Below are 14,276 nucleotides of genomic sequence, written 5' to 3'. Positions count from 1 at the left end.
CTGATGTGCAGCATGTCAATTTTCGCCATGTTACACAGAAATCTGTAACCTTACTTAGGTAAATATCACTCAGGTGTATGTTTCCCAGATGCAACAATCTACAACAGTCGAACCCCTGATACTCCCAAGTCAGCCTCCCCCCGCTCCCCTCAGCAACAAAGGACATCAATGAGTCTTGTTTATAGTCCGGTTCTTGTCCCTTTACCCCCCTCCACCCACTGAAGCAGCCCCAACTTGCCAGAATAGTCTACCCACCCACTTCCCACGCCCCATAACCATACCGTCAACAATCCCCAAACAATACGCTCCAACATTGGGGTATACCCGTAGGGGGGAACCTTCTAGAGAGCCACACAGCCACCTCTCCCTCCTCAAACCGTGGGACCTGTGCACCCGCTGGCTTTGGTCGAGGAGGGGCAGTGGGGCCTGGAATACGTTACCACTGGAGTAGATGTGGACATTCTGGGCCCCCCGTATGTGAATTGTCCCCAGTCTCTTCACTCTGCCGGAATCCAGTAACTTTAGTAGTTCTGTGAAGTGGACAGTCAATGCGGTAGTTTCTTCAATTCAAGCTTCCTCGTCTGTTTCTTGCGCATTGCCATGTTGTGCGGGATCTCGATCGCTCTCTCCTCGTTGCGCTATCCTCAGAGATTTCACATAATCCTCCACATGCTGCGGATTTGTGAAGAAATGTTGCTTCCCTTGGTGAGTCACACGAAGGCGCGCGGGATATAGCAATGTGTAATCAATTTGGGCTGCGTGTAGCTTCTTTTTCACATCCAGGAACTTGCGTCTTTCTTCTTGCACCTGCGGGGTAAAATCTGCGAAAATAGAGAAGGATATCCCATTGTATGACAGAGTCTGTTTAGTGCGTGCTGCCCGTAGTGCCACATCCCGGTCATGATAGTTCAACAATCGTGCGATGATAGATCTTGGTGGGCTTCCGGGCTTTGGCACAGGGCCCAGTGACCGATGTGCACGCTCAATGATGAACTGCGTGGAGAAGGCCTCGGCGCCAATGGAGGTCAGGAGCATCCTTTTCTACCTAGTCTTCCATTCGCCCTGTGTCTGTGGATTCTGGTACACCAGTAACGCGTATGTTATTACGGGCTTCCAAATCTTCGCTCTTTGCAGTGATTACCCGTAGTAGGTTATCCATCCTCGCTAGTTGCGTCGAGCGGTTGGCAGTGGTATCGTCATTATCAGATATTCTCCGTTCAGTTTCCTTAATTCGTTCTTCATGCTGGTCTACTTTATGTACAATTGCATCCATTCTAGATGACATTTGGTCCACTTTATCCACCACTGTGGCGAATCCCTGTCTCATTTCTTGCAGTATTTGCCGCATATCCAAGTCTGTGGGTGGTGCGCTGCTCCCCGCCAGGTCCGCACTGTTGCTGTCGGCATCCGCCGAGTTAGGCTTCGTTCCTTTTTTGGCAGTATCAAAGGTAAGTTTCGGCTGGCGGTTATCCTGCTTCCCCATAGTGTCTCTTTCTACAGGGTGTCGCGATTGTACCACTGATACTCAAGCCCTGATTGTTGGCGCCTTGTTGGTATCTATCTTGCGAGTGTGGCGAGGTTCCTCACGTACTTCAGATTGGCTCTTTCGCACAAGTCCAGTGTCTGTTAGTTAGCAGCTTGTGCTATTCTGATGATGTATTCAGGCGCCGACACATTTCAAATCATTTACCCCTCCGTCGCGCTCTCCGTTGCTTCCACTACTGCTATGGGGCAGGCTGGCGTTTCCGCAGGTCTCGAGCGCTGCCTAGGTTCGTCTCAGCATGCTGCTGCGGGGGTCTCAGATTCGCGCTCTCACTTCTGTGCAGTACGGCAGTGCCCCGCCCGATGTGTAGTGGTTCTTTTCACGTCGCAGCTTGGCATGAGTTGCTCTGTATTGTGTGAGTGTACATGTGCAATATGGCCTCCTAATTGCAATTTCCACAATGGAGGAACAGCACACTACAGGGGTAGGCCTCTCTGCAAGGGCTGACCGGATCACTAGCCGCAGCTAGTCGCCACTACAGCATGCAGTCCACTGCGCCACCCCTCACAGATGCTCACTGCGCCATTACTCGAGTAAGTGTGCAACCAGAGTTGTCGGTAGGGTGTTCACAAGCTCCGTTGCGCTCCGATGCACAGACCCTCCAGTCGCACCTCCTGCTGCTGCCACTGCTGCCGTGAAGTAAGTTGGCGCTGTTAGAGGCTTTGTAGCGCTGTCCTATCGGGCCCCTGTGCGCTGTTGTGGGGGTCCTACAATCGCGCCTTTCCCCTTGTGTGATGCAGCAAAATCTCACCCCGTGTGCCCCAGTCCAGGCCGATGCAGTGCACAGTTGCCGGTCGGTTCATGCGATTGGGTTGCAGTTTTATTCCGCCGTCTTTTTCCCGATTTCTGCTCTCGATCTGCAATGTGCTATTTCCCCAACTCGTGCAGGGGTCTTAGGGCGCCAATAGCGCATCATATGAGAGCCTTCGCTACAACGCCACAGATCGCGCCCGGTCTTCTGGGACTACCTCCCTCGTGGTAATCCTCGGGCTTTCCTCTCACCAGCCGCCGTGCTCCTTAACCCCCGCAGTTCCAGTGCCAAGTGCGGGAGGATCTTCCGCGCTCTCATGCTCAGCCAAACAGCTCCGGGTCGCTTCCAAAGTTGTACAGAGTCTGGGAACCTACAGCCTGATTCATCAAGCTTTTTTGCGCTCGCAAAGGGCCAGATTCTGAGAATCTGGCCCTTTGCGAGAGCGATTTTTGCATTTGGGATTCAGCATCCCAAATGTAAAAATCGCTAATTGCGATCTCGCCATTTTGCGAGGAATTACATTTAAGGAATCTCTATTTGAGATTCCTTAAATGCAATTCATCATCCTATTTTTTTTTGCGAATTCGCAATTTCTAGGCGCAATTTACCGCGAGGTCAGACCTCGTGGTAAATTGCGAAAACTCAGAAAAATGCATTTAAATGCATTTTTCTGAGTTGCATGTTACACACACACATGTCCTTTGGACATGTGTGTGTGCAACACATGTGTAAAATGTCATTTGAGGGGTGCTACAGGGTGTCCTGTGGACACCCCTGGCACCCTTCAAATCGCTATCTTATTTGCGATTAGCAAATTGCTAATCGCAAATAAGGAATACTCCCCATTCATTCCTATGGGCCTTTTGGCCCATAGGAATGAATGGGGAGTTATTCCTTATTTGCGATTAGCAATTAGCTAATCGCAAATAAGGAATTGTAAGGAATCGCATTTTTTTTGCATATTCCTACATGAATCCCGTTTTGCGAGTCCTTAATAGCGATTCGCTATGAATCGCTATTAGGGCCTCGCAAAACGGGAGCATGATGAATCAGTCAGGCGGTATGTTAATCTTTATAAAGGAATCATTTGGGCCAGATTCCGATCCAGTTTGTAAGGATATTCAAAGGATAAATGTTCCAGGGTGCAGGAGCCTCACCAGATGGCGGCCATTCTGCTTGTGCGCCCTCTAGCGCCCCCCTTCAGAGCATGGTGTTGGGGCTGTTCTCTCACAACTAAATAATGAGGGCCTAGTCCAACCTGTAACCTTTATTTGTTGGAGGTTACGCCCCAGGGAACAGAGGTGGAGTGCGCTTGAGCGTGAGGCTTTTGCTGTGGTCTGGGCGCTGAAGAAGGTGAGGCCCTACTTGTTTGGGACTGACTTCCAGGTTCAGACCGATCTCAGGCCCCTTAGATGGTAGATGCAGATGAGAGGTGAGAACCCAAAACTGTTGAGGAGGTCCATTTCCCTACTGGGGATGGACTTTACTGTGGAACACTGCCCTACAACAGAACACGTCATTACTGATGGTCTGTCCAGATTTTTCCGCCTTAGTGAAGAGAACCCTCAGGAGGGTGGTTAGTTCTCCCCGCTTTTCAGCTGGAGGGGAAACGTGTTAGACCTGGCATCCTTGGCTTGGTTTTCCCCTGTATTTTTGCTTCTGCCTCCTGTATTACTGTATGTGTGCACAAATGCTTTACACACTGCCTCTGGGATAAGCCTGTCTGCTCGTACCAAGCTACCAAGGGGGTGAGCATGAGTTATTTTAGAAGTGTATCACCATTACTCTAACTAGGAAGAAGGGTCCCTACATTGATAACGGAGCAAAGCATTGCCAACTAGATACCCCCATTTCTAACATGGCCCCCATTTCTAACATGGCCTTTCTAGAAAATAGATAAACCACCCTCATACATGGGGCAATATTGCCTAGTCACCCATCTCTGTTCAAACTATAAAATCATGCCCAATTACTTGCCCAGAGGATCAATAAGATAATTTCCATGTTGGTAACACATGGGAGGGCAGCTTTTTTTTTAGGAAGAGATACAACTTTATTTTTTTATTTCAACACTTGTAAAGCGCACTGTCACCTAGCAGGCCTCCTGGCGCTAACTTGTGTGTGCCCAGCTGGGCTCATGCTAAGGGGGGTCTGATCAGAATGGTAGAATTATGCACTCGGGAAGAGCCATGTCTTTAATCTCTTCCTAAACGGAAGAAGATCCTCCAGCTGTCTCAACTCAAATGGAAAAATATTCCATAGTCGGGCAGCAGAGGTGCTAAAGGCTCTGCCTCCTGACTTATTTTTTTTACCTTGGAACCTTCACCATTCTAGCGGAGGAGGAGCGGAGGCTCCTACCAGGGACATACCAGGCGAATTTCTTCTACATTAGTTTAGGGCCAGACCCATGCAGGGTCTTGAAAACTATGCAGAGCGACTTAAATTGGACTCTTTTCAGTATAGGGAGCCAATGTAGCTCCTACAGGGCCATAGAGGCAGATGAACGTCTTTGCCTCCTCAAGGCTAGCTTAGCTGCTATCGTTTGAATCCTCTGGAGTCTCTCTATCAAATATTTTGGGATCTCCAGCAGCAAGGCATTGCAATAATCCAGTCTGCTTAGGATGGTACTTCATACTACCTATGCTCGAGCTTGAACTGGCAGGACCGGAAGGATCTTCCGAAGGGCTCTGATAATAGCAAAGCAGCTCCCCACGGTTTTATTAACATGTGATTCAAGGGTTAATTTGTTTTTAAACATGATTCCCATATTCCTTACCTTCTCCGCAGGAGTCGGTGGACTGGCTGTGGCTAGAGGCCAGAAATTAGTGGGAAGTAAGGGGGGAGACTTCCCTGCCACACAGTAAAGAATCTCGGTTTTATCAGCATTGAATTGTAGCGATTTCTCTCTCATACACTGTGCTGTATCCCGCAGGCAAGCATGAAACACTTCCAGGGGTGTAGATTGTTCTCCCTCCAGACATAAAATAAGTTGTGTCATCCGCATAATGTACGATATTGACACCCTTATGACAGCAATCAAACTTGTTAAAGCAATCTAGTGATATCATTGATTGACTGAATAGAACAGAACAGAAACTGGTCAACACTCATTGTTCTTGATATCTGTAGAAACTGACATGGTGGAGTATCCATTTATCTGGGCTGTCATATGAAGCATTTTGAGTTCCCAGTGCAAGTGAATTGATCGATACAAGATATCTCACAGTACCCAGAAAGGGTAACTACTTTCCCTATCCCTTTATATTTTGTATATGGAACCCTTTCTGTTACTCCTTCTCAGCCACTTAAATATTCCATCAGCAAAATCTCCAGGGGAGGGAGTCAACGTTTTAGATTATTCTGTTGATGTACTCATAACTATCATTAATCCGTGGTTTAGTCTACTAGCTATAGATAGGGCAGCCCGCCTGTAGGGGTCGGGATCAGGATATAAATTAAACAGTGAAATAAACTTGCATAAGCTCTTCACAGTGCAGAAGAAGTGATACTTGGGAGTCTGGTTTAGAACTGCATATATGATATCCTGACGTCAGCAAACTGTATGCTCATTTTTAAAGAAATAACCAGATATTAATGAATTGGAGTCTCGAGCACTCTCTCGTTTAGGCCATGTAAACTTGAATAACATTACCTTATTCCTTATGTTACTTAATTTATTCAGAGCCCACCAGGTCTATTTACCACCCTGGATGCAACAATATATAGGGACAAAAATGCCCAGGCATGCTTTGAAGTTCTTCAACTGTAACTGGAACGAGGAGGGGCGCTTCCTAATTTTCAATTCTATCACCCGAAGGTACAAAAAAAATAGATTAATCAAATTGGTCAAGGATATGAACACCATTCACTTATTTACATAAGTTAATTTGAAAGCCCTTTGTTTAATTCACTACTACAACCCCAAAAAACACTAGGGAAATGTTAAATTCATGGATATTTTGGCCCTAAGCAAATTATGACAAGAATTGGATAGATTCCAAAAGTTAATTCAAAACTGCTAAAAAGCCTGCAGAAACACAAGTCCGCCCCAAGCACTAATATTTAATTTATTATTGAGAACTTATCCTCTGAAAATAGATCTTTTTAGGTCTCGCCTACCAGATAGTGCAAGCTGTCTGTTTAGAAAATACCTATTGTAGGCTAAACAAGAATTTACAGTGGACTTAAAACCCACCTATTACTTACCATTGATTCTTTGTCACCTTGCTTCGCATTCAATGGCGTTCCTTGTTCCATCTTGTGTTTGTTCATTCCTTGAATCAAAGTCTCTTTACCATGCACTAAATTGACTTATGTCTTCCACTCCTCACTGTTATGAAACTACGTCCATCTTTTTGACTAAACACTCCAAGAGGGTGCATGTGGTACCTTGTTGTCTCCCCCATGTGCCACTATACTCCAGCTCTCCTTGGTTGGGCTCTCCTTGGTTGCGCTCTCCCTGGTTGCACTCTCCCTGGTTGCGCTCTCATTGGTTGCGCTCTCCTTGGTTGCGCTCTCCTTGGTTGCGCTCTCCTTGGTTGCGCTCTCCTTGGTTGCGCTCTCCTTGGTTGCGCTCTCCTTGGTTGCGCTCTCCTTGGTTGCGCTCTCCCTGGTTGCGCTCTCCCTGGTTGCGCTCTCCCTGGTTGCGCTTTCCCTGGTTGCGCTTTCCCTGGTTGCGCTCTCCCTGGTTGCGCTGTCCTTGGTTGCGCTCTGCCGCATGTAGTTCTCTCCTTCTCTGTGTGTTTTCCCTCTTGTGTGCTTCCCGCCCCACCCTCCGTGTTGCGCACTTTCCTGAGTGGTGTTTGTCCCCTCAGCCTTCCTTTATTTTTACTTTATCCCCACCACCCACTCCCCGTGCTTAGTGAAACATTTTTTAAGAAAACTATAAAAAGAACAATCATTGACAAATCATGTACCTATTGCCAATGTTTTTTCCAACAGAAATCAAGCACTGAGTCCTCGATTATGAATAAACTGTTACATTCCGATGGGCTTTAACTCCTCTTACCACACATCATATAGTTAGAACTATTAATGGAGTTACGTGAAGTTGTGTGGATTTTTATCCTACCAACTAATTTACGGGTGTGACAAAACCGGCCTTCCGGATACACTTCACTACTTCAAACTTGCAAGGAAAAATGCCCTGTGAATACTAGCTTTATGGTTGGTTTGGCAAGTGTTATGAGCTTTTTTCAAAATTTATATTAAGTGAAGGAATTCTCACATCTGACCCTGGAGTACTTGAAATCAGTGGGTAAGTGGTACCTGCAGAATAAGGATGTCAGAATTAAGTGTGTGTTTTTATCCCGGGGGATTCTGAAGGAGCAGAACCAGAAGGAAAGACCCAGTGATTCAAATGCTGTGTCAGAGCAGAGCTAGAAAACTAAACACAGTGAGGCTGCAATCAGGGCTCTGGGACAGATGGAGCCATCCAGGCTGGGTGGAATATTGCATGGGCACCCTTTCCGTGAAATAACTTGTAAAGGTATCGAGTAGACTAGATTGATTATTGGTTAAAAGGCTGCCGGTGGGACACGTTTATTGTTGTTTATCTCACACTTAAGTATAACACCAAATGATTGTGCCTCTAAGGAAAAGCCCAGCTCAGTTTGCTTACTCGGGTAACATCGGATCTTGTATTTCAGGTATGTTCAACATTCGAAACATTGATAGCGAAATAGCGCCCCCTGTACTCAAATCCGCCGAAGACAACGAAGAATTGGCAAACTCCTACGAACGCAAGTTGATTGAGGTGAGAATATAAAACAGCTCAGAACGTTAACCGAATGAGAAATTAGTCGTGAGAGTTAAGATGGGCCCTCGTGATTCAAACTGTTTGTTCCCTGACAGGAGTCTGGCTGATTTGTTTATACAGAAACATGCAAACATTTGCTTGTTTTATAAAAAAATTACATAGTAAAGATTCGCCAGTAAACCGAACAAAATGTAACTTAGTCTGGGTTTTTCTTGTTCTTGCCTGAAATCGTGGGGCTGATCAACAGCTATTGTGTTTATAACGCAGCAATACAACACACCAAACAGCATCTGCGTAGAGAAATGTTATTGTTGTACAGACAATCATTATCTGTTGATTCTGTTAACGGAGGTTTGTTGAAAGTGCATGATAATGTCTATTTTTTTTATTTCTGTAGTTTTAAGAGGCCTTTTTGTCCTCATCAGACTCACTTGCCTGAGTTTTTTTCCGAGTCAAATACAAAGCTGAGTGCCCCTGCTTTGAAATGTAATGCGTTCTTCTGATTAAAATGTCTTAAAAGGCATCACCTCATCTTTTTACTGCCACTATTTGGTACGACAATTGAAGCGATGACCAACAAACAAATACTTAACTTCATGGGATGACTGCATCTTCTCCATCCACCCTGCCCAATCTGCTTTTCGGAAAAGTTCTTAGCATGGAAACTAGGGTGGCCAAAGCCACTAACGGCATCTGCTTATTGTGGATGATGGAAGAATGGCAGCCCAGATTTTATTCGATTTATCCATTTTACTTGGCCGTTCACGGAGGCCGGCTTCAGTGCTGGTGGCGCAGGGTGCAAGTCTTTTTTGGCGCCCCCCACCCATGACCTCCTGCTCCACTACCACCCTACATTGCCCCTCATCTCTCTATAGTCCCTCTCTTACATACATTTTGTTTTATAACACTACTCACACCAGTGTAGGTTGTCAGAGCACTTCACATCGCACATATATTATATAGAGACAATGAATCATATGTGAGGAATTCAGTCTATAGCAAACGTTACATAACACGAGGATTACAAGATGTAAGAATCACGTGATCCATACCAGTAAGTAGCATATTTTAACATCATGTTGTCTAGAGATTTAAAACATAACAAACAAGTTGGGGTTGGGGTTGGCTTCACTAATAAGAATATATTTCAACCAAAAAAACCCTTTTTTTTAGCAACATTAGGATAATAAAAGACAGGTGGAAAAAACAATGTTCTAACCTATACCATGCAGCATTTCAATGACAGTTCATTGGTCACTGTTCTTTATTAGGATTGTAACCTATGAACTGCAAGTAACAAATAGGCCTGGGTGGTAAATTCCGATCCACTTGCGGAATTTCGCGTTTCGCTGAAAACGCAAAATTGCCCAAAATTCTGCGTTCCGTGACTTCGCAAAATATTTTGCTTGTTCGCGTTCTCAAATGCGTGTTCCCGAGATATTTCCTCCCGAGCACGCAAACAGCGATTGCAAACAGTGAAAAAGCATCGCAAACAAGCAATTCTTCTTGAAATTTCTGAGTGTTCGCAGAGATTTTTTACCATTTCACTGAGATTTGCGTAACGTGATTACGCAAATTCCACCCACCCCTAGTAACAAAAGGATCTCTGTGACAAAAGCGGTACCCCACTGAGCTATCTACCTTAAATACAGTTCAGTAATCTGCATTGTATGCTTCTTTGCAGCAGGCATAATAGCAAAAATAAACGTTAGGAAGCAAACTTTTATTGGTGTTTGGGAGTTCATATTTATTGAAATGTTTTTCAAAGTAAGGGAGGCAAAACTTAATGTCACCATACCATTCATCAAGACAGAAATGTTAACGTTTTTAGTTTAATTATGCAATTGCAATCTTCCTGTTCTGTGCGACTTTAATTCACAGGTCTAACCTTTTACAGCATGCGGCACATCTGAAAAACTACACCAAGTTGAATGTTTCTTTCTGTATAGCTTTTAAACGCTGTACCAAGTAAAATGTTACTTATTATATGGGTTTTCTCGACCTGACTTCCAATTGACAATTTTAAAAATGAAACATATGGACATCACGTAAAACACTTTAATGGAACAATTAATGTGACCAAACTGACCTTTAATGCACTACCAAGAATGTTGCTCACTTTGTGTGCCACTGCTAATCCACGAAAACAAACTTTTTTTTAGTCTCCCGTCCGGCTCCAAGCAGTTGTTCTGAGAATACAAAGAAGTAAGGGCGGGAGCTGGCAGTAAATCTGCGTAATCTGCAATGGCATGAACACAGGAGTCCTCCTTTTATTTCAACGAGGACCCATGTTGTGGAAAGGAAAGAGGGATAGCGGTGCGCTCTGCAAGCTCTTGGGCGATACAAATAGTGCAGATTTATGAGCACAAATGGTGCCTCACCGAGCTTGACGCCCAGTGCAGTGGCACCGGTCGCACCGCCCTAAAGTCGGCCCTGTGCAGTACACAATTGGTTTACCTTTGTCCTACAGGACCAAAGTTTCCCTGACTAAACTATACATCCTCTGCCTAATCCATTTGCACAGGTGTAATGTAGGCATCAGTCCTCAGTCGTACACTTTTTTAATGTTTGGCATACTCATTCACTCTCACGGGTGGAGTTTTTACGCATATGCTGATGACGCTCAACTAATTTTAAGGTTAGACAGAAGCACTGAGGAATGAGCTCCTCAATTCTTATCTTGACTTAAAGAGCTAGCTGCCTGGAATGAACCACAATACATTAACTTTGTATGGTGATGATAAAACTAAGGTTGTCATTTTTGGCTTCCCTCGCTGATGGACCAAGAAATGTCGTCCAGGAGTTCTTGGAACTCCTCACTCTAAAAATCTGGGGGTCAGTTTTTTACTACAAGCTTTCCTTTGAAGAGCATATCAAAACTCTCTCTAGAACCTGTTTCTGTCTACTAAGTATCATTAGCAAGGTTCTTCCATTCCTTCTGGCCTGTTCTAGGAAAGTAACAATCAAACACTGGGAGGGGACCTGCCCGCAATATTTTTAGTGAATGGCCTTGGAGAGGTCCTTTGTATTATAGAAATTGCCCTGAACCCAAGCACATCATATAACACATTGAGTTTTATCAAAATGTATTTTTTTATTTTTAAGAATTCATTTTCATTGTATGTAGATATAAATAGTTTAGCATCAAAATAAATAAGCATCTTCACGACAATTAAATAGTGGTTCTATCTCCATACTTGCATACCATTAACACTCATACAAAAAAGAACATTCACACTTCATACATCATACAACACTAAGCACAGATGAATTTAGATGACAAGGGGACCGATGATCGAATGTCCGGGTTGGTTCAATGGGTTCCTAAATAGGAACAGACGCCAACGCGCGTTTCGGTGTATGGCCCCGTCCGGGGCAGCACCTTCATCAGGGCAAAGTGGGGTAGAGAAGGAGGAACCACAAGTGTACAAAAATTCTGTATAGGAAAACATATTAAAAACATATATTTAGAAAACATACTTGCGTGGGTTCAAGGCAAAATAAGATATAATAACTACGATACTCATAAAAATAATGACTAACAGTTTGTCACGACTAGACTAGGCCCAGAGACACCAATTGTACAGTGAAAACACCACATCAATATATTAACATTTTAGATGAAAAGGGGAAAAGGACAAACCCTTAAACACATGAGAGGGGATATCGACAAGAGGCATCTCCAATTGATAGGTACAAAATGCGTTTGGCTCGACATAAAAGAAGTGCTGTATTAGATTTTACCTATTAATAGCAAGTGGGGCTGATGTGAAATAAACGCAGTAGATGGCGATTAGACAGTGCCAAGAGGAGATCGCGTTGCCTTAGGAAGTATCAGGTCCCAGTTATACGTGGCGGAATGCACCCCGCAGGGGGTGGCGCATGGATGGTTAAGAGAAGAGTATCCCTGGGGTGGAAGAGAAGGCACATCAGTATACTTATCTTGCCTGGGGCTGGTCTTGCCTAAGAGTAGAAAGGCGAGGTAAAGGGTCACAGGGTCACAGTTTTAGAGGGCGTACCTTCAGATCTGAGGATAGATACCATGGAGGATTCTAGATCGATGCTGACCTTGTCTGTTATCGGCACAAAAATGAGTAAACCTGAAACGTAGGAGATAGCGGCTTACTTAAGCGATAACTGCAATATCCTCCTGATTCAATACCAAAATACATTATAACAACAAAGGGAGTTATTCCGGGGGTACCTTTTCAGCGGTGAAGGGAAAGCCACGAGTTGGATTCTGGTCAGTGCTGGAGCCGCCGACTGGGGGTATAGGTAATGCTAATCTACAACAGGAAAAAGAGGTTTGATAGGATGAAGGGAGGTTAAGTTGTGGAAAGAGCCGGCTAAAAGAAAACATCAGGAAGAGAAACTACCTACCAATGAAAATGTCTTTGGTAGTCAGTCAGTTCTGCCGTTGGGTTGTTTTCAAATTTGGTCGGGTCCCTCCTGGAAGGAACCTAGTGGGCGACAGACGTGTATTACCACAAAGCGAGAGTCGTGCAGAAGTGGAGGTTATATATCGATTTGGTCTGCAGAGTTGGCTTACCTGGCGTATTAGAAGGGGGCAGTCTCCAGTCGGCGGTCCAGTTTGCACGCACGGGGACAGGCTAAGCGTACTATGTTGGGTCCGTCTATATATCCGGAAGGCGGGTGCCATTATTCGATTCAGGTGTAGCGGCGTTGGAGAATCCTAGCGTCCAAGCGACATAAAAGACGGGTCTAAAAAGGTACTGACCCGTACCTTGCAATAGCGGCGGCCATCTTATAATGGGGAACCTTCATTAAACAACAAAGGTTCGAGATGGGATCTCATCGACAATAATGAGACATAATAGGATGGTCGTCCCGGGGTACGATAATCAAATTGAGGGTATTCGTTCTAAGTGGAATCCAGCTATTAGCATAAAGATGTAATCAAAAAATACGGTCAAAAATTACGGCTACGTCTCGGCTTACTGTAAGTGGCAATGGTATACTTAACCTGCGCTATATATGGAGATAGAGCCCCCCCGCGATATATTAATTGTGGAAGGACAGGGCAGGTGTTAAAAATGGAGAGGAGAAAAAAAATAAATGAAAATAGAAAAAATGAAATAATACAGAGTTTTAGGATGCTTTAAAGCGATCGGCAGGCCGGAAGGGTACAAAGAGCAGAGAGCAGTTTATAATAAGGCATTTGCCCATGGGCATTCCTCATTCAGGCCCTTTTCCATGCTGTTGAGAAAGAAGATCCAAAAGACCTCACGTTTTTTTCTCAGCAATGTGGGATTGGTGCCTGCCGGGCTTTGAATTTTTTCCAATATGGACCATCTGAGGTCGATTTCGGAATGTCCCTTAGATGCCCAGTGCTCAACTAAAGGGGCTCCTCTTTTGCCAGTGCGAATGTTTGATTTGTGCTCTCCGATGCGCAGCCTAATCTCCCTTCCTGTTTCACCAACATAGGGTATTTTGCATGGGCATATGATGATGTAAATACAGTTTGAGGACCTACAGTTGCTCATTTTAGAGAGGTAGATGGTACGAGTGGGAGTCACTATTTCCTTTCCCACTATTGCATTCGGGCATGCCAAGGCCATTCACTAAAAATATTGCGGGCAGGTCCCCTCCCAGTGTTTGATTGTTGCTTTCCCCATCGACCTGCCTAAATTGATGTGGGGTCCCCCTCCGATTTGACTGTTCTAGGAAAGTGTAAAAAGAACAATTGATGGACAGAATGCTGGTCAGTGCAAAACATTCACCCCTAGTACAGAGATCTGGGCCTGAATACATTGTTGTTTTTTTGCCCACCATGCCCTTCCGCCATATGCAAATCAGCCTTGACCCTGCTCCCAATGGAACTAGTCCACCCCGAACTTCCAGGACAGGTTCTCCCTGGACAGGAAACAAGCATCCTGGGACTGGTTTCTGGGTATCACCCCTCATCAGCCGGGCTAGCTTGAATCCAGGGGCACAGTGAGCATTGAACTCACATATAGGCACACCCTATTCATATTAGGGTGTGCCTCAAGTGCTCCTTGTTGAGATAACGTGTACTCATTTTGGTACTCATCTTTTTGCAATGTATATTGCAATGGTGTTCATTTATTCTCACTTTTACTGGGCGCGTGGTCATGCCTACATATCTCAACACACAAGGGCAAGCTACCATATAGACACAACTTTTTGAATTGCAATTCATGTGTGCCATTTGTGTCCTCATGAAAGTGTATCCAGCTGGATTT

The 14,276-nt window shown here is 44.8% G+C and overlaps 1 protein-coding gene across 1 annotated transcript in view; it reads left to right on the top strand.

Moving 5' to 3' along the window:
- Positions 1–14,276, top strand: part of SNX29 (sorting nexin 29) — a 1,754,850-nt gene that overhangs the window by 947,586 nt on the left and 792,988 nt on the right. The window contains exon 15 of the mRNA XM_086941425.1: positions 7,943–8,049. Within this exon, the coding sequence (XP_086797551.1) occupies positions 7,943–8,049 (107 nt within the window). The remainder of the gene's footprint in view (positions 1–7,942; positions 8,050–14,276) is intronic.

Source organism: Lissotriton vulgaris, chromosome 10 (assembly GCF_964263255.1).
Source record: "Lissotriton vulgaris chromosome 10, aLisVul1.2, whole genome shotgun sequence".
In the NCBI taxonomy this organism is placed as follows: domain Eukaryota; kingdom Metazoa; phylum Chordata; class Amphibia; order Caudata; family Salamandridae; genus Lissotriton; species Lissotriton vulgaris.
This window is presented reverse-complemented; position numbering and strand designations above follow the sequence as displayed.